The sequence below is a fragment of the Onychostruthus taczanowskii genome, unplaced genomic scaffold (genome assembly GCF_017590055.1).
Source record: "Onychostruthus taczanowskii isolate IOZ18803 unplaced genomic scaffold, ASM1759005v1 scaffold10, whole genome shotgun sequence".
Taxonomy (NCBI): Eukaryota; Metazoa; Chordata; class Aves; order Passeriformes; family Passeridae; genus Onychostruthus; species Onychostruthus taczanowskii.
Window position 1 is genome coordinate 8,281,679 of NW_024496526.1, and position 21,927 is coordinate 8,303,605.

General features: G+C 40.1%; 1 protein-coding gene across 10 annotated transcripts in view; it reads left to right on the forward strand.

Annotated features, from left to right (window-relative positions):
• Window positions 1-21,927, forward strand: part of KALRN (kalirin RhoGEF kinase) — a 473,687-nt gene that overhangs the window by 204,768 nt on the left and 246,992 nt on the right. For all 10 annotated transcript variants that reach the window (XM_041406297.1, XM_041406207.1, XM_041406244.1 and 7 more), the window contains exons 6-7: window positions 11,749-11,871; window positions 18,698-18,889. In XM_041406297.1, the coding sequence (XP_041262231.1) occupies window positions 11,749-11,871; window positions 18,698-18,889 (315 nt within the window). The remainder of the gene's footprint in view (window positions 1-11,748; window positions 11,872-18,697; window positions 18,890-21,927) is intronic.

The following is a 21,927-nucleotide window of genomic DNA, read 5'->3' on the forward strand; positions in this document are numbered from 1 at the left end:
GAGGGGTGGTTGTGCACAGAGCATTGTGTTGACAGCTCGTTGTGATGCTGTGAGCAGAGATGTCATGTGCTAAAGAGATTTCATAGTGGAATCTGCACCTTCCCTTTTGGAAGGCTCTGAGAGTGGCAGCTAAACTGTGTCAAATCTGCCATTTCCATCACTTAGTCAAGGGCACCAAAGAATCCTTGGGGAACTGTGGGGGCAAATTTTCAGCATCTATAACAATAAATTACTTGCAAACCCCTTCATCTTTAATAGAAGGATGAATCCTGCCTAGCCTGCATGTCTCAGTTCAGAACCTGCATGCTGGCACTTGCTGTCTTTGCAGGCTGCAGTTCTGAATTAAAGAGGCAGCGAGCTGACATCTGCTCGCTTTAATCGGAAGTCGCCTTCTGACAGGTTGCTAATGCCATCCACAATTTGTTGCTCCCAATCTAAAGTGAAGAGTTGTCAGAGTGGGAAGTAATCGTGGTGGGCTCTGTGGGAAGTGTTCATTACTTTGACCACTGCTGGTCACACTTAATAAGATCCTATTCTTGGTACCTGTAGGGAAAAAAAAAAAGAAAAACCAAACAAAAAAATAGATTTTTGCAAGATCAGGAGATCATTATAGACATCTTTAACTTTCCTCAAAGCACAAACAGAGCTTATTTCTGCTAATTGGACTGCAAAAGAAAAAAGTCTTCATTATTAGCCATGCTCCAAAGGAGCTTGCAGCTTCTCCCCCATGTCAAACTTGTATCCTGCTACTTACCTATTTATCAGGCAAGACCGGGGGGTCTTCCCTTGTGTGCCAATAGCATTGTGAACGTTTGCTTTTCTGCTTTTCCATCCATCAGTAGAAAGCTTGGGGACAAAGCTAATAACCACAGGACAAATTCACAAGTACACACCAACTGCTCTGTGCTGCTCTAACAGAAAGCAGCTACAAGCCCCATTTTGCCATCTGGTTTAAGGAAGTGTGGGATTGCCTTGCCTGCTGAGCAGAGCAATACAAGGATCAGGGTAAATATATATATATATATATCAGAAATTCTCTTCCTTGTGGCTGTGATTCTAGTGGTGAATGTCACCTTCCATTTCTGCAACCATCACTCTGTGGCAAAGGGGCAGGATGCTTTTGTAGCCTCCTATTGACATTTCTATTTCTATTGCAATAAGTCTGCTGCTGGTTCAACAGCTCTGAGGGTACAAGCATCCTCCCTTAACACTTCCATGACCCAAGTTCAGACTCCAGAAGCAAAGAACACAAGAATCTTCTGAAGGCATTTGTACTAATTTTTCAGATGTGGATAGCTGTCCATCAGGAAGGGCAATCATCTGTCACACACTGATTTCTGTAGAGCTGCATTGGCACTGGGGCAACAAAATTAAGTGCAAAGGATGTCTAGTTCAAAGTTAAAAATTGGGAATTAAAAACCACAGGGGTTAACTGCCTTGCCTCCTGTCGCACAGGAAGCCTGTCCTGCAGTAGGAGTCCCGATGTGATGTGTAAAATAAACATCTGAGTGCTTTCCTTCTTTCTCTATTAATTCATTCTGCCCTGTGCTGCCAGATCCGGTGGGTTTTTTTTTCTTTTACTGGCAGATAAACATGTTGCCTCCACAGCACTTGGAGGTGAACCTGATCTTTTCGCTGGGAAGGTAAAATCACTAACAATGCCTCACTCCGCTGCTGCAGCTCGGGATGAGGAAGAGCTGCGCGTTTCCTTCGTGCTGAGCGTGCCCTGTAGCACAGTTCCAGCATCTGGGGCCGCTCTGTCCCATTGGCGCTGGAGCATCCAGCACAACTCGTGACCTCTCAGTGCACGGGGCACAGCCAGCAGTGCCCGAGCCGTGGCGTAGTTCCTGCTCCATTTCCAGGCTCCAGCAGCCTCGCTGCCCGTGCACCCCTGCCCGTGAGGAAGCGGCTCCGCAGCCGCTGCGGCTGGAACTGGAACATGGTGTGCTCTGCTATTTGTAGTTTCCTGCTGCCGACACGGGATACGCAGTTACTATTCCTCCTGCTTCCTCCTTGAACATTAGAATGGGTCCAAAAATAATTGAAGGCAGTATGTTCTGATGGAATATTTTTGTATTTGCAGAAATTTCCTCCTTCTTTTGCGTGCCAATTTTGATAGGGAGCGTTTTGAGACTGTTTCAGCATCTCTGACTTGGCACCGCTGGGAGGCACAGGAATGCTCCCCTGATCAGTATGGCACAAAAATGAGTTTGGGCACCTGAATACAGACTTAAAACTAATTTTTAAGGATGATTATAGCATGTTTTAACCACAAAATTCTGCTTTAACTAATGAAGATGAGAAGACCCAAATGCTCTAGAGGGTATCAAAGCCCACACATCTAGAAAAAGATGAGAAAGCTGGGGTTTTTTTAAAATTTATTGCTTTGATCCTCAAAAAGGTTAGGTGGCAAGAGACTAGCTGTCAGGAAATAATGTAATTAAGCTGTACATGAGGTTCACAGACTTATTGTGCAGCATCTTTCACATGTAGCCATGTGATTATTTCTAAATTAATGTCTTCCTGGCCTGACTGAAATGCTTTCAATGGCCCACACTTGGCAGAGCTTGGGGTCTTAAAAGTGTGTCTTAAATTACCCTTCATATCTATTTATAGAGAGCAGATAAAGGTGGGTGTACAGCTGAGAGGTTGTTTTCTCTGGAGCTGGTGAGGGTTGAAGAGGAAAAACCAGGAGCATGGTCTGTGGATGGCTTCCAGAAGTATCAGTGCCATTTTAAACCAGGTGACTCTAACTTTTCTTCTTACAAATCATGCACATTACAGAGAATGTAATTCAGAAATATTTTTGTGAACCATCATGTCTTGCAAGATCCCTCTGTATTATTTGGCACCAGAGTCCTGGATGCCTCATGTCCTGCACAGGTGCTGAAGAGGTGTCACAGACAAGCCAGTCTTGAACTGGGGAATTTTGCTCAGTTTAAAGCTTATGAACACAAACTTCCGATCTTGATTTGGGTGTTAAAAGGAAAAAGCAGGCCACACTGCCATAAACACCTATTTTTCACCAGCTTAAATGTCCCTTGTTTTTGTCTCGGTTTATACCCAGTCCATCAAAAGGTTTTTTTGGTGGGCTGCGGGGCATGTCAGGGATAATGTTCACATAAGTTTATTTTTGCTGCTATTACAGATATTCTCTGATTCTTAATTTTTTTCTGCTGTTGTTCCTTAGAGTTCCTGCTCTGACATGGGCCACTCATCCCTGAGGTGTGACCCTACAGTGTGTCTCTAGCACAGTGTCCCTCAGCACCCCACAGTGTCCCTCAGGAACCTTCATTTTCTTTCCCTGACAGCTTGTGTCCAGGTGTTATCTGTCTGATGGATGCTCTGGCAGCATGGCCAGGCACTGGCATGTGGTGGTTCTCCCTGATGGGGCCTCCCCTGGTACCCAATCTTGTAGGAAGTGGGTGGTGGCAGTTCAGGACCCCCTGAAGTCCACCTTGTGAGATCCAGGAGCACTGTCAAGGGGGCAGTCAGGTGTTTAAAGCTGTGGTTACACCCAGCTGCATCTCTGGGCCTCAGGCACACGTGGGTTTGGTAGGGGAAATGCCACGATTCTGGTACAAACCAGCAAACATCTGTCTGGCAGTTTTGTTCTTAGTGGAAGCTCTTAGTGGAGTCAGAGGAATGTTACACATTCAGCCAGGAATAGAACCAGGGTCTATAACAAAGTCACCAAACTCCTACAGCATTTTCAACTGAATGAAAATTTCTTCTGAAAACTGAGAGGAAGATCCGCATCTTGGGGGGAAATTTTCATAATTTACACTGTTTTCCATTTATATCTGTTTTCTGCTTATATCTTTTAGTATTACATTTCCTATCCAACCAATGAATTAATTTCCACCTAGACATCAAGCAGTTCTCTGTAGATGGTCTGTGCCCAGAAAAGGTAATTTCCATTTTAAGGAACAGAAAATCCTTTCCAGGAATGCCTTACTGTTTGATGTTACTAAGTGTGCTGGAAAGTTGCAATATCTCAAAAAGCAAGCAAACAATGCAGACGTATAAAACACGCCCAGATGTCATTAGTTGTATTTATGTGTTCAGGATCTGTAATTCTCTCCCACCTTCAACAATAAAACTCCTACTTCTCTATTCAACCTTGTAGGAATCATGCCTTACTTTGTACATGGCTGTGGCTTGATATGTGTCAGGAAAAAAATACACAGATCTCTTACTCTGGCATTTAGTGGGAACATTCAGTGTGAGTATGTTGGAAGTGGTGCTCTGCTATAAATACAAAGCTATTTGTCACGTCACACATCTCGCTAATTTTCTAGTGGGTTGACAGTTGGGCCCATTGTCTGGAATAATTTAATGTGCTGTAGCCTTACTTACTGTACTCTATGAATCATATACACAGATATTCATAATGGAAAAACTGTGTTCATGCAGCATTGAGGTTTACACAAATACAGCTGTGGGTCTGAATCTTCAGCTGGTGTAAATTGGCCTCGTTGGAACGACACCAATTTATCCTGGCCATGGACTGCACAGAACACATGTGAAAGGGAAAGATCTGGCAGAAGTATTGGCTTGTCCATCACCATCTGTAAACACGAGACAAACACAAAAACAAACACAATGTTGTATTTAGGCCCTGGCTTAGCAAAGCATTTAGATGTATGCAGAGTTCTATTTTAAAGCTACAAATGCTTTGATTTAATTAAGGCCGTATTTATAAAGTGGCTACAGGAATTACAGGAGATTGGAGAAAGCTACAAATGCTTTAATTAAGGCTGTATTTATGAAGTGGCTACAGGAATTACAGGAGATTGGAGGTTTTTTTTTTAATTGAAACAATTTTCATAAAATTTGTTGATTTGTGGAAAAAAAAAAAAAAATTAGATGTGCTATCAAAGTTTTCTTTACGTCCAAAATTTATTCTGGAGCCAGTATCCTCCTACCTGAGAACAGCCATTTTCCTGGTGACTGTGGAGGTACCCAGCCACTGTAAGGGCCCTGCGGGCACTGCTGGACATTCATGACCAACCTCACTGCCAACTTTGCCACAGCCCTCCTCTGCCTGGCCCCAGGCCCTGCTGAGCCAGGCACTGATCCTTCACCTCATTTTGTGGCATGACCTGGCACCTCCCTCATTGCTGTGGACCTGGGGTTGCATCTGAGCCTGGTTATCCCCATCAGGCCTGATCCTGGCCTTCTGGATGAGGTCATAGCTTAAGCTTGCACTTGTCACCAGAACTTGTGCAATGTCCTCTTGCTTAAATCTGGTTGCTGTCAGTTGTGAATCTCAGGGGCAGAGGGACAGGCTCTGGTTAATGAGCCCCCTGTTCTATCTGCTGAGTCTTTATTTCTGGCTCCTTATCCCTTTGGGATCAGCTTGCCTGGACAGCCAGCATCAGTCCTCTGTTCTGCTGAATTTAGCTCAGAGGCTTGGCTGGAGGATTTTTCTGTATTCCAGGTAGAAGTCCTGATTCTTTAGACTGTTGGCGTTTCCCATGTGCTCCTTCACAGACGTGTTGCACTTCTGTTGGCCTTTCCCAGACGTTTAGGTGACCTAGACATATGGCTGGTTCCAATTAAACTGTATTTTTGATTCTAGTCTGGAGACATTGGGGGAGTTTCTTGATTGTCTCTTATAAAGTTAGCTCACATGCAAATCTTTCCTGGATCCTGCCCTCGCATGTCAGTAGACTGTGTGTGTGTCTGTTACCCAGTATTTCTTTTGTTCATATACTGGCTAAATTCAATTGCAAAAGATGTGAGAAATATGCCTTGATTTTTGTTTAATTGAGTTGTTGAGAATACTTGAACTCCCTTAATGAGATAGGAATAGAGCTTGTAGCTGGAAACTTTGTAAACCTCAAGAGAGGGACTCTGGCAGTTACTGTTGTGTGTGTGTGTTATTGTTTATATTGTGGAAATGTATAAAAATGAACTTGCTTAGCTGTAGATGCTCTCAGAGTAGAACTTTCCACTTTCTGTTGTAGATTATCCAGTTTAACACTGGCTGGACAGTTTTGAAAATACAAAATGCACATGGACTCTTAAATGGACTTCTCTTTAATAAGCAATGTATGCTTACCTCTAGCATTTCCCAACCTTTGAATCATGGATATTAAGTTCCTTAATAGTTGGTAAAGGTATTTATAAAACAGATTTATTCTTTGAAGACCTTAAGTGGCTACAGTGCTTGCCTTGAAAAAAATTATGGAGTCCACAGATTGGAAGAGATTGGAAAGCACTGATCTAATAGGGATTTCATCTGGCATATAATTAGTGATCTACCCTCTCCACAACTACAGGCAAGACATTCTTTTAGATTAACACTTTTTTGTCTCTTTGTTAGCAGCGTATGGAGGCATAGTGAGAGAATGCATTTATGACTACCTGGATTTCAAAACCCTGCCTTGTATTTTCCCTAAGTGCTCTTGAACTTGCTTTTATTCAGAACATCACCCAACTTGTGCTTGTCAGAGCAAATCACATAAACACTACTGGTCTCTGTCAGTATTTGTGCAGGGAACTACCAAGAGAAAAGATAGTGAGGCAAAGCAAAAGGTACTGACGTTGATCCAGCAGCTGTTGTTCTCCCATTTTTGTATGTCCTTTTCTAGAACTGATGCCAGAAGCACTGCACAAGTTATCCTAAATGATGTCAGCTGGAGTATTTCCAAAAAAGAAATAAAATCGACATTTCACAAAGTCCTTAGGGTTAGTCCTTAGAATCTCAGTTGGGATTGAAAGATATCCATGAACTAAAACAAGTGCAGAGAAAGGCTGTGTATCTTAAGAAGCTTCAGAAGAGCTGGGCTGTAGTAAAACAAACAGCATGAGAGACAATGACCCCACCTGGTCCATACTGGAAAAGGTTTAACACCTGGGAGAACTTTTTTAACTTATAGGGAAGTGTTGACCTAAGAGAAAATGTGTATAAACTGGACATGATCCTTGTGTAGATCAGAGAGGATGTGAAGAACTCAGTAACAGGAGCAGAAAGTTTTTGGAATTGCTTGTCATAGAAGGAGCTGGGCTGTAGCACTTCACTAGTTTTCAGGTGGAGCTTCATCCCTTTATGAAAGGAAATTTTATCCTGCGGTTGGCTGCCAAAAGCAGTGATTGGACTTGTCCTGAATGTCCCTTTGGAACCATTTTCTTTATATGTACCCTATATTGTTCCTCAAGATTACATGGCTGTAATGGTTATCATTCTGCCCTTAATTAACCATATGAGTTTGATATTTATGGCTCAGTACTTAGAGAGAAGATGATTTGCTACAAGCCAGTTCATAATTAATTCCAGCCCTAGTATAGTGTTCAATAGATTTGGGATTTATTATTTCCAGCAGGTATAAACAGTTTCATTAATAAATGTGTTCAGTTCACTGGCTGCCAAGACCATGAGGGGCTGTAATCCTCCCATCAATACCACTGGCATGGGGTGTGCTGCCAGCCATGTGCTGGGCACATCAACCTGTGGTGCTCTGCACCACTGTGTTCAGAATCCAGTGCTAATGCTCCTCAGCAAGCACTGACAAAAGCCAGAGAGCAGGGGTTTTTATCTGAAATGATGTTATAAATCTCATTTTAGCTGATGTAGAGCTGGACTGTGCACAGCCTGCATACATGCTGTTCCATATCCGTGTGTTTCTTGTCTGTTCTCAAACAGCTGTTCTCACCCTGTACTCACTGGCCTGCCAGATGTTAAAAATCCAGGGAAAATATGGAGTCACAATCTCCCTCTGTAGGGCTTATTCATGACCAGCTTGAGACCCGCTGTTTGGTCTAACACTTAACCTGGATTTTCTAGTAACTCATCAACTATGATGACAAAACATGAGGTTAAGGACTCATTGTTGCCAGCAGGACTGGTGCTGGAGCTGTGATTTGATACCCTAATCTCAAGTGAAGTTGCCTCAAGATCACGTCTATAATAATTACTGGTGCCTATATGATCACTAGTGACAGTAGGGCTACGTTCCTAAAAATGCATAGGAAGAGACTCTTTGGATCATTCTTAGTTCTTCTGACTCTCATAAAAGACTAATTTCCTTAATTAAATGTAGCACTTCACATTCTTCAGCACATGCATTCAATTTTCTTTATGTATTTTTAGAAACGGGTCTACAAGAGATAAACACACTGAAAGTTTATCTTCTTTTTTAAGTGTGTTTAACCCCTCCCCCTGCTTTTCAGTCACTGGAAAACTCCTAAGTACTTAACTGGTCTCCAGATTATCTACAGCAATGTGGAGAAGTGCCAGTCTGGGAGACACTGAGGACAGTTGGTTCACGTGTTTTTAGTGATGTAATGCCCAATCTTAGTTGTTCTGTGCTGCTGTTTAGTGTGAATTCATGACTGCAGGAGTGATTAGAAGGCTTGAGAGCAGAATTATTTCACTGGCAGTCAGCATGACTCCAACTAAGAAGTAAGTCACAGGAATAACTAAAGATCCATAAATTTTGTGATAATCACTAGACTAGGTTTGTTAAGAGAGCCTTTTTTGTGGATGGGATGAGATCAGTTGATACAGCGCTGTATACCAATGTTAGAGTGACACAGAAAATCTGTTTGCTGAGACACTATCGGGCTTAAACTGATCTCACAGGGCACATTCTCCACTCTTTTATATTTATTGTATTAAAAACTCATTCCTTTGACAGGAAAACTGATTTGTCAAAGGATCTTGGACATTTTTCCAGGAGCCCACATTAGCCCCTTGAAACTGGGGAAGTCCTTGCAGGGTTGAGAGAAACAGCAATTGTTGGGTCATTGCCATGTTCCCATCCGTAATGGTGTGTTTTAATTAAACAAACGAGGCAGCACACTCGCTTCAGGAACACAGGAAGCATCAGAGTTTCTCATGTGGAAAACAAGTTTCACTTGAAAGCTTTCAGGAAATATTGCTGGTAATATGGGCCAGGCCAGACAATGTTGACAAACCTTCATATCAAAACCTCCTGGCCACGCATTGCAAACTCTCATGGCACCATCACAACTCACATTTCATCTGGTATTTTCAGAGTCTCAGCTTGGAGTCACATTATTATGAGAAAATTGTTTAAGACCATTTTAGTTTTTGTTAAAGAAAAAAGTTTGAAAACACAATCCATTGTATCTCCAAAGTAAATAAGACCCCATTTTTAGGTATTTATCTAAATCCCATCATTGTTAAGGAAATCTTGTGACCTGTGATACTGTGTAATACTTGCATATCTCATCATTGAGGTCTATTGCTCAGTGTTGATCAAAATTCTTGAAGGACATCCTTTAAACTTTGTTGTTATATTTCAGCTGATTTAACAAGACAAAAAAAAAAAGGCAAATCATCTCTTAAACTTCCTTTCTTTTTCTTAGTAGTTTATTATTATTTTACATTAAAAGGGAGAAGCATGGTTTAAGTTAAGCTAGGTTCTCATCCTGCAATAAGTGTATAGATTAGATAAAGGAAATGCTCCCTATCCACAGAACAATAGATTACTTGTTTAAATTACTTGTCTTAAGAAGATCCTGATTTGGCTTTGCTGAGCATAAAGTATTACGTTTACTGTTTATTTTTAGTGGATTCCTGCCAATTTTCTTCTCCCTGACTGTCTTTAGATTGTTTAAAACCCAAAAAAAAAATGTTCTCATCAAACATATATCTACTTACAAGAAATCTCTGTTGATCTTTCCACAGGGACATAAAATCTTGTTGTTAGGACATGAACGTGGCTGTTATGGAATTTTCCTTTCTTTTTTTACCTTGATGTTTTTCCTGTCCTTTTTCCTTTTTTTCCCTTTAAGCCCACAAGTGTGGCAAATTATGTTGTGCTAATTCTGCTTATTAAATCTTCATAAAGTGAGAAAAAGGAATCCAATGAGAAAGCTTTAATGTCTCTTCAGGTGTAGTAGGTCGTTTCATTCTGTTTAATTGGCAGTAAAGTTTTAAAACTCTGACCTCATCCTTGCAAAAATTTTGTTGCTTCTATTTCCTGAAAAAATGGTGATAGGCCTGATCAGCTCTATTAGTAGAAAGTATTTGTGTCATTGATATTGCTTTAGACTTGCATCTGTGTAACTTGAACCAAATTTGGCTTTTAGGACTATTTATCAGCAGAAAATACAAGGCTGATAGAGACTCTCTAGCTGCAAGTGTATTTTCTCAAATAAAAGATTAAGAAGTCAGACATATGTGACAGTTTCTTGAGCACCAGGTCAGTGTAGTGTGTCTGGTGACACTTGGAATGTTTATTTGCCTTTTGTTGAAAGGGATATTCAGTGTTATTTTTGCAAATCCCCTCCGTACGGCAGAGCACTCCCAAGCTGGATTGAGTGCTCAGCATGAAATGCTGTTTTTCCTGCAGGAATCTTAGGTGACCCATGCAGGGCCTTTTCTCTCCTCTCAGGAGCCCCATCTCCACAGGGAATGGGGAACTGACCCTGAGCAACTACAGCAACAGAGCAGTGGGCTCTGAGAGTTCTTCAGCTGTCACAGGTCAAAAGTTGTTATGCAGTGCTGGAGAACAAAGCAGCTTTTTATTGGAGGACATGTAAATGTTATAACTAAGATCTGGACTGATCTTTTGACCCTGAGGTGGTTACTTAGAAGCTGCATCACTGCCTTTTTACCTTAAAACACTTAAACTTTTTACACTTAAAACATTTTCTCTAAGACTGTCTAAGACCAGGGACTGCACTGACCTGACCTGTGCAGCCTCCATAATTAGTTTTTCTTTTTTATAGTGAATTAATGAGTTAGGGGGGTTTTGTTGTTGTTATTATTATTATGAAAGATTCCTTATTAATGGACAGTTCCCCAGCTTACTGGGATGGCAATAAGGAAACATAGATTTGAGGGATAATGCAAAAAAAATGTTTGCAGAAGAGATCTGAGATTGCAATTGCTTGCAGAGCTGCAGTCAGGAGTAAAGGTTCTACTTTGAATGCATTTAGTCTCTAGCACAACACAGAACAAGCTAAAACATAAATGCACTATCTCTTAGCTGACTTGTGGCAGCTTATAATGAATGAATGGGCTGCAGATTGAAATGTCACACTGACGTGCTTCTGAATAAGAAATGAGTTTCATCAGCTTTATTCAATATATTTCTATCTGTGTCTGAAGTACTGAACAATCCATTTTGCTTGGGAATACATTTGGAAGTGGAACAAGTTGAAATGTGTGCTCTCTATAGATATGAATAAAATACTTTTTTTCTTTTTTTTCTCTTCATTCCCAAAAATAGTATGTGGCAGATAGGCTGGGTTCTGACTTTGAACTTGGAAAGATCTGGGAAATAAAAGTGTAGGAAGTCAGCTGGCTGTTTGAATGTAATATTTGGAAATTTTATGTATAGATTAAAAAGAAAAGGGTTTGAGAAATATGTATTGGTAATATTTATGGAATTTTTTGTCCATTTGTTGTTTAAAAGTACTTTATCAACTGCTAGATCTTTGGTCAATGAAGCAATCCCTGATTATAGTTCCCTCTGCTGACATTTTTCTATATATGAAATTCCCATTACTATAGGAAAAGACTGTGGGATCAAGCTTACTGAAGAGCATGTTTAATAAATTATTTTTCCTGACCTATCATTCTGTTAATAGTGAAATTTGGTGATAACTTCAATGCTTCCATTACTCAACAACAGTTTATTTTATTGAGTGTCATAGGTGAGATGATTTTGTCTATGTTGCATACACATTTGTCTCAGAAGAGGATTTTTATATTTTGTACTGTCTCTTACTGTTTCCCTCCCTGTCTGATTCTGGGTTTTTTTCCAGATGTTCGACTGGATCAGCCACAACAAAGAGTTGTTCCTGCAGAGTCACACAGAGATCGGTGTGAGCTACCAACACGCCCTGGACCTGCAGACACAGCACAATCACTTTGCCATGAATTCCATGGTGAGTTGAGAGCACTGTGAGCAGCACAGGAGGGAGGAGAGGGCAGCACAGGAGGCCACCTCCAGTGCTCAGGGAACGAGGGACCTGTGAGAGGTGAGGTAAGGAAGGTCAGGCTGGCTGTGGCAGCAGCAGTGTTGCTCTGTCCAGCCAGACACTGATGTATGGTAACTTCCTTGACTTAAGAGCAGCACAGTCCTCTGGAGTTTGTTTACGTTTTGGAAAGCAAATACAATATTTTTTAAGTTTTTGACATTTCTTCGGGAATTAATAAGAACTGTAGGATGCACTTTAATAATTTATACTTTTTCCTCCACAGAGGGTGGAGGTATACAGCTTATATATAAGGTACTTTTCAAAACCTTGAAAAGGAGACACTAATCAAGCTGTCAGTTGTGGCCACAGTGGGATTTTGCCTTTTTCAGTTGTTAATTGGTCAGAACTTTTGAATCCAACTCAATTTACCTTTCTTTTTCAAAAAAGAAAACCATCATTATACGTTTATAAGTTCTTTGGTCATTTTCTTATTCTTTCCAGACAGAAGGTATTTATCCTGGAAACTGCCCTGCTTTCAGCACAGAAATGAGGACAGGATGTATTGATGTTTTGATCGTTGCAGTGGGATAGAAAAATGCACGTATACCCCCTGCTGCAACTGTGCAGTGCAGAGATGAGCCCTCTCTGAACACTGTCAACCACAGCAAAGCTTGCTCTGAGTAAAGCACTCCAGCAGGTGAAACCTCCTCCTGCTGTGCAGGGTCAGGCTGCAGCTGCAAGGGGATGACACCTCAGAGGTGGTTGAAGTTGGTGGTGTAAGGCACTGGAGAGCCCCAGGGCAAGGCACTGGAGAGCAGCTGTCTGAAATGGGAAAAAGAGATCCCGACTACCCCAGGAAGTTAAGGACCCCACACTGCTTTCATCAGGTTACAGGCATTAACCCTGGGATTCTGGCCAAATTCCAGGTCAGGTAATTAACTGCTCTGACCTGAATTCCACAGGCCACTTCCACCTAACTAGCTATTCCCCACTTCAAGCACTGTGCCTCACCAGGGCATTGCATAACAGTGGGAGATGAGAAATGTTTATAATGCCTATTAATGTGTTTATTGTGATTATATCAGAGCAGAGCACTGAAAACCAGGCTCTAGGCACCTGATAGTTAAACTTGCCCTCACAGTGCCATCTAGCAAAATCCAGGATAATGCTGCTTCCATATAACACTGCTGCTCTCAGAGTCCCAATAAGTAAATGTGCCCTGGAGGTGAGTGCATTAAAATTCATTTGACTTATAAAATATGCAAATTTAGTAATAATTCTTCAGAAATACCATCACAAGACTCAGGCTTGAGGATCTCCCTTTATCCTTTTTTGTGGTAATAATACCACAAAATATGGTAATGTATAACCATTATACATGGTTATAACATGTCTAATATTATTTTCTTAAAATAACTGGGAGTTAGGTTTGGAAAGAGATCATTACTGTTAACAGAAAATTAATGATTTTGGTAGAAATTTAATGTATAATCTGGCTGGATCTTTTCACATGCAATACATCAGCAACTGTTGGATTGAGAATAGCTCAGCTGTTTATTACTCAGAAGTATGAGTAATAAAATAATGAAATCTTGAGGCACTTTTTTTTGTTGTGGGCCTTGGGCTTTTCTGTGGTATTAAATTTTGTTTTGTTTTGTTAATACATTAAAATCAGTGTCTAGTGGGGATCTGGAGGAGGACAAAGTAGCTAAAGATGGCTGTATGTTTAGCAGGGAAAAAGCCTACAAACTTCAGTGAAAGCTGGATCAGATCGTGGATCTCTGAGGTGTTTTGTTTTGGTTGTGTTTGTTGTTTGGGTTTTTTTTTCTTTATACTGTGCATACTGTCCTTTAAGCCTGGCATAACTAATAATAATTAAAATACAGTCTTCAGTTCCTCTAGGAAATGCACATCCCTAATGTTTACTGGGTCATGCCTTTTGTTGCGTGATCTTCCTGTACATCTCCATAGGCATGCTGTGACCAAAGCTCCCTTTTGGAAAAACAATTTGCTACTCTGTTTGTTACAATAATTCTTCCTTCCAAATGATCAATGTGGGATGTGGAAATCATATATTTGAGGTAATAAACTGTAGTGTGCTATTTTTCTTTCAAATAAGGAGCATAGATTATTTTTTTTTCCTGTGATTCGAGGTGATGCTTGTTTTCACTTCAGTTTCAAAATAAATTGTTACTCTTTATCACAGCTGTATAATGTTTATACTGAAGCAATAGTACTTTTCACAGAAATGAATATTTAACTCAGACCTTTTTCAAGCAATATCAATAATCTAATAAATTCACTAGAAAACAAATCCTCAGTGTTCCAGTATGGCACAAAGCATACTGGGTGTAGCTCTGCACTTGGATACCTGGTGTACAAGCCATTTGTTCTGAATAAGTTATTTGTATTTCCCTTGCCTGGACTTTTTTATGCCTGGATCTGATAACTTCCTTAAATTAGGAGTTCCTGCTTTCTGCACACAAAAATGAGAGTATTCAGTGCTGATACTGCTGCCTGTCCTGCTGTCAGGGAATTACCTGACACCACACAGAGATCTGTGTTGTCCTAAATCACAGTATATTTCTAACACATTACAATTATCATGTAAAGGCTAATAATGTCTGTTGAAAATTCCCAATATCTGTCTTCAATGAATGCTATTTTTCTGTATGTAGGTTGAGCTAAAATGCCATCCAGTATTACACAGGCTACATGTAATTGGTCTTGTTATGGAAACTTAAAGGTCTTAAAGATGTCTCATGGGGGATTTTTTTTGTCATTGAAACACTCTGCTTTGGATTTATGTGTTAGGCTCATTTCATGTATAGTTTCTAAAGTCACAGTAGCACAGTATAAACTGGTTAATTTTTTATTTTCTTTTAAAGAAAACCCCTTCAGCAGTCAAATTTCACTTTCAATTAATCTGCATAACCCTTGTCTTGTAACCCATCTTTGCTGCTTGCTATCACAGTATCTCACCTAGTCCTCTAGGAAAAGAGATGAACACTCCAAATTCCTTGCAGATTTAATGCTTTCCACTGCTCGTTTTTCTTTTGTGAGTGTCAGACATTCTTTTTATGAGTGTGCCACAAGAAAGTGTTGTCGCAGCCAGGCTTGGAGGGTTCAATCAAGAGAGGATGTCTCCCAGCATGCCCACGAGGTGATCGGGGGTGAATGACTGTGTTTCCCTGAGGGAAATCATTCCACAGCTGCAGCTCCACCTCTGTCAGTGCTCCTTGCTGACACTGAGGGCTCTGATCCGAGCGTGTGCTGGGACCTGGACGTGCACAGTGCTCGCTGTGCTGCTGGGACAGCTGTGTCACACGATGGGGACCAGAATCAGGGTCTTGGCTGGGCCACACAAATGGGCTGAGGGTTGGTGGACAAAGAGGGGAATGGGAGCTTACGAGGCACTGCTCAAGGCTTCGTCAGCTGTAAAAGAAACCCTTACCTCTCATGATACCCATGTACATGCGGGGAAATTTTTGTTTTGTTTTCCAACCCAGTGATTTTTAGAAGGTAGAAATCCCCTTTTTTGGACTAAAGTTTCAAAGTTGAAATAATGAGTTGTGTCAAAGTCATGGAACATTGCTCTGTCTGAAGAAAAAGTTCCCGAAGAAGTTTCGATTTCCTGTAGAAAATGTTTTTTTTTTATCTTGATTTTGATGAAATATTGCAAATAAAAAATTAACTCTAACACGAGAAGTGCCTTTGAAAAGCATGCAAGTAAATATGAAATTAAATTTTTTTTTTTCAATGCTGAAAGGTATTTATTAGCTAAAATTTCAATGCATCCTAGTGTCATGACTACAGAATGTCAACTGAAGTGCTTTACTTCTAGACATTAATGTATTGTTTCCTCTTTTTTTGACCTATTTTGCTCTCGTATAGCTATAAAAGAGTGATCCCTTGCAGTCCTCTTTGGGGACCCTTCTCAGTTTTGAAAGAAATATGAGGTTAGGTTAATTTTAAAGTGAGATTTTCCATGCACCTACTATTGTGGATTTTCCAAGCCTAAAGGAAAAACGAAGTCACAGACATTAGTTGCTCTATTGAATTTATTTCCTATTAAGATTGAAAGATCTATGTAATAGCACCATAGAAAAAATCTCAGTTCACTCAGTTTATAGAAGTGAACACACCAGAGGGAAAGGAAGATTTAACTTTGTGAAATGTCAACAGATAAATTTCCTCAGCATAGATTTTCCATTTTACTTCAGAACATTACACATTGACAGATAAAGATGAAGAAAAAAACCTGGCTTACAATGTTTACTCTTCTTCAAGGTGGAAAAGAAATGTCTTGCATTTTGTGGATTGTGGTCAGTTAAATGTTGGGTTTTTTTCCTGAAAGTAAATTATGGATTGCCTTGAGGCCATACTGCGTTTTACTTCAATCTGCAGCATCAATACAGAAGAGCCCATCACAGGTGATACTGCACTTGGGTGCATTTTTTGCTCAAACATGAGCAGGAGAAACTCTGGAGTCTCTGTTTTCTCAGCCTTTTCCACTTGGTGCACAAAGAATGGAGGTGTGAGCTGGTGATTCCCAAACTACTTCTTGCTTCCTGCTGAAGAAGCTATGGACTTAGTGGGTTGGTACCCTTCCATGAAAAATTCTCATATAGGAAAGAGACATTTTCATCCTTATCCCTGTATAAAAATACAACAGACATAACAATATATAAATCTATGTGACTTAAGAACTAGACTCTCAGAACATCTGCTGCAGTTCAGCTAAATTTTCCCTTACTCTCCTGGTGGTTAACACATCTGTGCACTGGAGCCATTTGGAATCACAGAATTCACAGTTGTTACCTCCATGCCCAATGCATTGCAGCGGCCGAGATAAATAAAAAATAAAAATAAATAAACAAAATCATTATGAAAACAACCATTTTCATCAGGAAACCAAAACTTCTTCGGGAACTTTTTCTTCAAACACGACAATGTTCCATGATTTTGGCACAACTCATCTACGTTTTAGCACCTGTGGTGATGCTGCACTACTTTCCAGCAAAAGAATTGACCTGAAGTGTTGCAAAATTATCTTGGCTGAAGTTTTACTCATGAAGGATTTCTGGGAAAAAGGCTTAAACATTTAGTGTGATTTCCAGTTTCTAACCTAGAGGGACACCAAGATATGTTGGGCTGTGGCTGGTGGTCAAAATTTCAAATCATAGTGGTTTTTTTTTAGTAGGCTTTAAGCTCCAGAACAGTTTTGATTGGTTTCTCTAGTTGCAGTGAAAAAAAAAAAAAAAAAGATGGTTATTTCTTAAAAATTAATCTAACAATTTTGAGCCAAATCAAAATTTTAAGAAAAGGCTTTGTGATAAGAGGAAAAAACAAGACTGAAGCCTGGGTATTGCTTTAGATTGATGTTATTTATATGACAGTTGTCTCAGTCATGGTTCTACCAGGGAGAATTGAGTGGCTCAGAGGGCTGGGGCCCAATCTTTTTCCCCTTTAGCACCTACAGTTATGATGAATGTACTTCATAGTTATCCCACACACTTTGCAGACATACTTTGCCCTGCTTTACAACTTAGTTTGGACCTGTGCCTACCTTGGCAGTGCTCTGTTGCATTTCATGTTTGGATTGGCAGATACCTTTCCACATTTTGCTCCCACTCACTCTGATGAGATCCTGCTCCAACAAACACTTCCATCTCTGATTTATTATTTGCCCATGAGTAATGCTGCTAAAATCATCAGGGCTGTGTCTGTCCTTGTGCCTGAGGGTCTTACAGATTCTACTCCCAGCAGAACTTTCTAAAGCCCTTTGGAAATAGTTTAGAGAGACAAGAAAGCAGTAGTAAGTCATCATTAGCAAAACATCTCAAATTTTGAGTTGTTCCTTTCCTCCGTTGAGAAGGAAGGAGAAAGGAAAAGTGCTTACATCAAGTGACTTTCCAGGAATCTGCAGGACAGCTGTCATTTGTCTTGTGATGGTGCATCATTATGGGACACTGTCATGATGGCTATTTATTTTCAGCTTACATTCCTATGCAAAATGAGGGTATTGTAATGCAATTACATTGCTGTCTGAGGTTCAGTTTGAGAAAAAACTATTCTTCCAAATCTTCAAGGCTGAATAAAAACAATAATGGAAAATTCTTATGAAAGAACAGAAAATATTACCCTTTTAGAGGCTTTTGAATCCTTCTAAATGCAGAATAGCGTTGAATATCTCTGCTGGAGAACAGCTTAAAATACCCTGCAGAAAAGATAACATTTTAACTGAACACCATAAATGTAATAGAGATTTCTATGGAAACACTTATATTTCTATAGGATAGCCTTATAAGCTCTTTTAAATTCTGTAAGACTTTTCCATTTGTTGACACTACATGTCTATAAAGGATTATCAGACAATTCTCAAAGGGCATAAAGCAAACCTTTTACTTATAAATATGTGGATATAGCATCCAGAAATGTGAATTAATGCAACAAAAGTATCAGGAATAATATAGAAGCAATGAGTATACCCTAAGAGATGAGTGAATAGCTGAAGTATGGCAAATTAGTTGTACATAAATAAATTCAAGGAGAGAGTGGGACGTAACAGTGTTAGATAATGGCATAGATGTACAGAAAGAATCCAGAGGGATGTGTTTTTAGAGCGGAAGGTAGTCTGCCTGCTATTCACACACATTGAAGCAGGTGGTTGATTGCTCCCACTGAACTGCTTGGCTTTACTCCAAATGATGGTGCTTGGAATGTGTAATGAATACTGAGGGTGGTCACAGTTCTTCCTTCTCTTTATTTATGTGTGCTTTTTAATTTTCAGAATGCCTATGTCAACATCAATCGAATCATGTCTGTGGCGTCACGGCTCTCCGAGGCAGGCCACTATGCTTCCCAGCAAATCAAACAAATATCCAGCCAGCTGGACCAGGAGTGGAAGAGTTTTGCTGCAGCTCTGGACGAGCGCAGCACCATCTTAGCCATGTCTGCTGTCTTCCACCAGAAAGCTGAACAGGTGAGTGGCTTTGGGGAGAGGCAGAATGGTCCCCTGCTACCTCAGTAAAGGTGATGCTGCAGTTATTGCTTGATGGGTTTTGGCGTATGTGCAGTGAGGCTGCGAGCTTTGTTCTTGGGGACTCAGTGTCCCAAAAACAAACAGTAGTATTTTCACCCTAAAAACAGCCCAATGTCCCCTTGTGGGTAAGAAATTATGTTTTCATTTCAGTAATGAGGAAGAATCTGATCATAACTGAAGTACACTGGTGCTGTTTTATTTCTAATATTTCATTAGTACTATGAATAAATTCAGGATTATTATGGTCAGGAAAACAGTATCTGCACTCATGTATATGTGCTATGTGCAGAGGAACATTACACACGTGACAAAGGTGTAGACCAGCAGGCAATTTCTAGGAGCCAAAGAATATTATTGTTAATGAATATTACAGAATTCATTCCAACACTTACAATGCTCTCCATAGCTCCAGACTTTGTTAGACATCACTGAGCAGAGATTTCAGAGACAGCTGTGAACATTAAAGAAAATTTTCCATACCCCTGAACTTGTTTTGTGTCTTTAACAACTGCTAGAACGGTTCCATAGTTCATAGCTAGAATAAAGATTTAAAATGTCACTGAATAAACCTTGTGCTTTTTTTCATCTAAACCAGGTTCACCTAATGATGATGCTTCAACATGGATGATTTGTTGATTACATTCATTTTCCAGTGACAAATGCTGCTTTGGGGCTCTCTTCAGTGTTGTTGTGTACTTGTTTTTCCAAGTAGTTAATACCAAAGCTACTAAGTGGGAGTACTTGATATTTATAAAATAACCCATACTTGAAGCATCTGGAGAAGAAATTGTAAGAGCTAAGGAAACTGTGTCTGTTAAGCCAGAATATATGTGTAGAAAAGGTTATCTTAAAGAGTAAAGATTTTCCCCATTGTTTGTCTGACTGTAAAATTACAATGGATTTTTCTTTATTCCCTGCTTATTATTGACAACAGGCAATAGCATAGAGCAATTACTCACCCTACTGGGCACTTACTCATGTAAGCACACTCAGTGCCTTTGATGGGACTGATAATCTAAGATGCCCAGTACAAAACCTTTCATCTCCTTGCAATGGGCACTGTAGTGATTAGGTGTAGTCTTCATGTTAATAATTGGTCAATAATCATATATTCATAAAGGATAATCAAAGGATATATATGCAGTCTGTAGTCACAATTAAAATGTTAGGGTTTATTAATGAATTAGATAGTTCTTGTTTGCTCGGTTATGTTTGGGGTACCACTTTTTTCTTTTTTTTACTTTTTTTTTTTAATAAATGAGTGACTCCCAATTTTTCTGAAGCATCAGTCTTGTTTGCTGTCTCTGAGCTGCTGAGGTATTGTGCAGCATGAAAGGCAATAAACCAAAAAACTATACTGACCTGCCTGGCACCTCTTCCCGGCAAACTGAAGTTTGTACTGTTTGACAGGAGCCAATTTCTCATTATTAACAGACAGGAAAATTTGCTAATTGTGCCAGCAGTTGCTCCTCACTTGCAGTAAGAGAAAATTCAGTGGAAGAGAAATGCTGAAGTGAAACCTGTGAACTCAGCTACAAAAAAGAAATGTGGGTGTCACCATGTCCATGAGCCAGGACTAAAATTTCATCCCTGCCTTAGTAACTCTGGCATAAACCAATGCCTTGAGCTAGTAATTTGGTCATTTAACCTCTGTATGGTATAACTAGTGAGGTGTTGGAGATTTGGTCTGTAACTAAGTCTGTTGTCTATCAAATATTAATTCCAAATGTGACTTTTTATTAGTTGGCATCCGCCAGGTTTTTTTTTAAACTCAAATCAGGGCTTCATTATTTTACAATAAATAGGGCTTACTGACAAGTAGGGCTTTATTGTGAAGCAAAGATACAGATTAACCCACTATTTCCTCTGTTGCAGATCTAATCTATTTTTGCTCCCTTTGTTCTCTCAGTAAGGCTAATCTTGTTGCAGATGCAGCCATTTCTCCCAGAGTGTGTCCCAGCTTCCCTCTCACCGATTTCTGGTGCAGATTGTCATTCCTTCTCCGGTGCAATAAGCTGCTGCAGTCTCTTTGTTCATTCCTTGCTGTTGATTGAAGGTCTCTGTGATGCCAGCTGGAAGCCAGTTCTTCTAGGACCATAATCTTTCAGCCTCTGGCATACCCCAGCCTGCAAGGGAATTGTTGGCTGGGGACAGAGATTTATGAAATATCTATAATATGCAACCTGAGCAGGAAGAAACTTGTTTTTTCAAGGTCTCTTCCTAAAGACCCCACACAGAAAACTGCACAGAATGCAATTTGTCTGGTTTGGAAGGATGAAAGGCTAAGTCAACCCTGCTGGGAATTGAACCTCACATCTGTCTTCATGTGCCTCAGAATCACAGTGCTTTCCTGGCTTTTATTGCAGATACATGTGGCATGTATGAATGGGACTCAGCTGAATTCATTCCTGGATGCTTTATTTATTTATTTTCCTTTTTTTTTTTTTCTTTAGTGTGTGTGCACATACTTGTCCTTCTTAAATTTTTAAGCACAACTGGTACGTACTAAACCGTCAACAAGAAAAAAGCAAAGAAAAGGAAAAAATAGAAGAAAAGTAAGCAAACAAGACAAACCTTGCCAACTACTTAGCCTCCAGCTAGGCAGTCTTCAACACAAGTGTCTGATCCAAAGCCAGTAGACTGCAGTCAAAACAACCACTTTGTGCAGGTCAAGGTGCCACTCAACAGATTCAGTGGAGGTGTTTCCCAAGTGTCCTGTCATTCCACCTGCTACACATCTCTCAATTCTGTGGTGTTTTTTTCCTTCTTTCCTATTTTTTTAAAATTTTCCCTCCTTTTCTCATGCAAATATGGAGATATTCTAGAGCAAAAGAGAATCTGCTTCTCTAGGTTTATGTGTGTCTGAAGCTCTTCAAAGTGTCAGGAGGATGTAGGACACCATGTCTTATCTCACTGAGATTTCAAGAGAACTTGCTGATTTACTGCAGATGAGATTCCAGCTCACCAACCACCAGAGG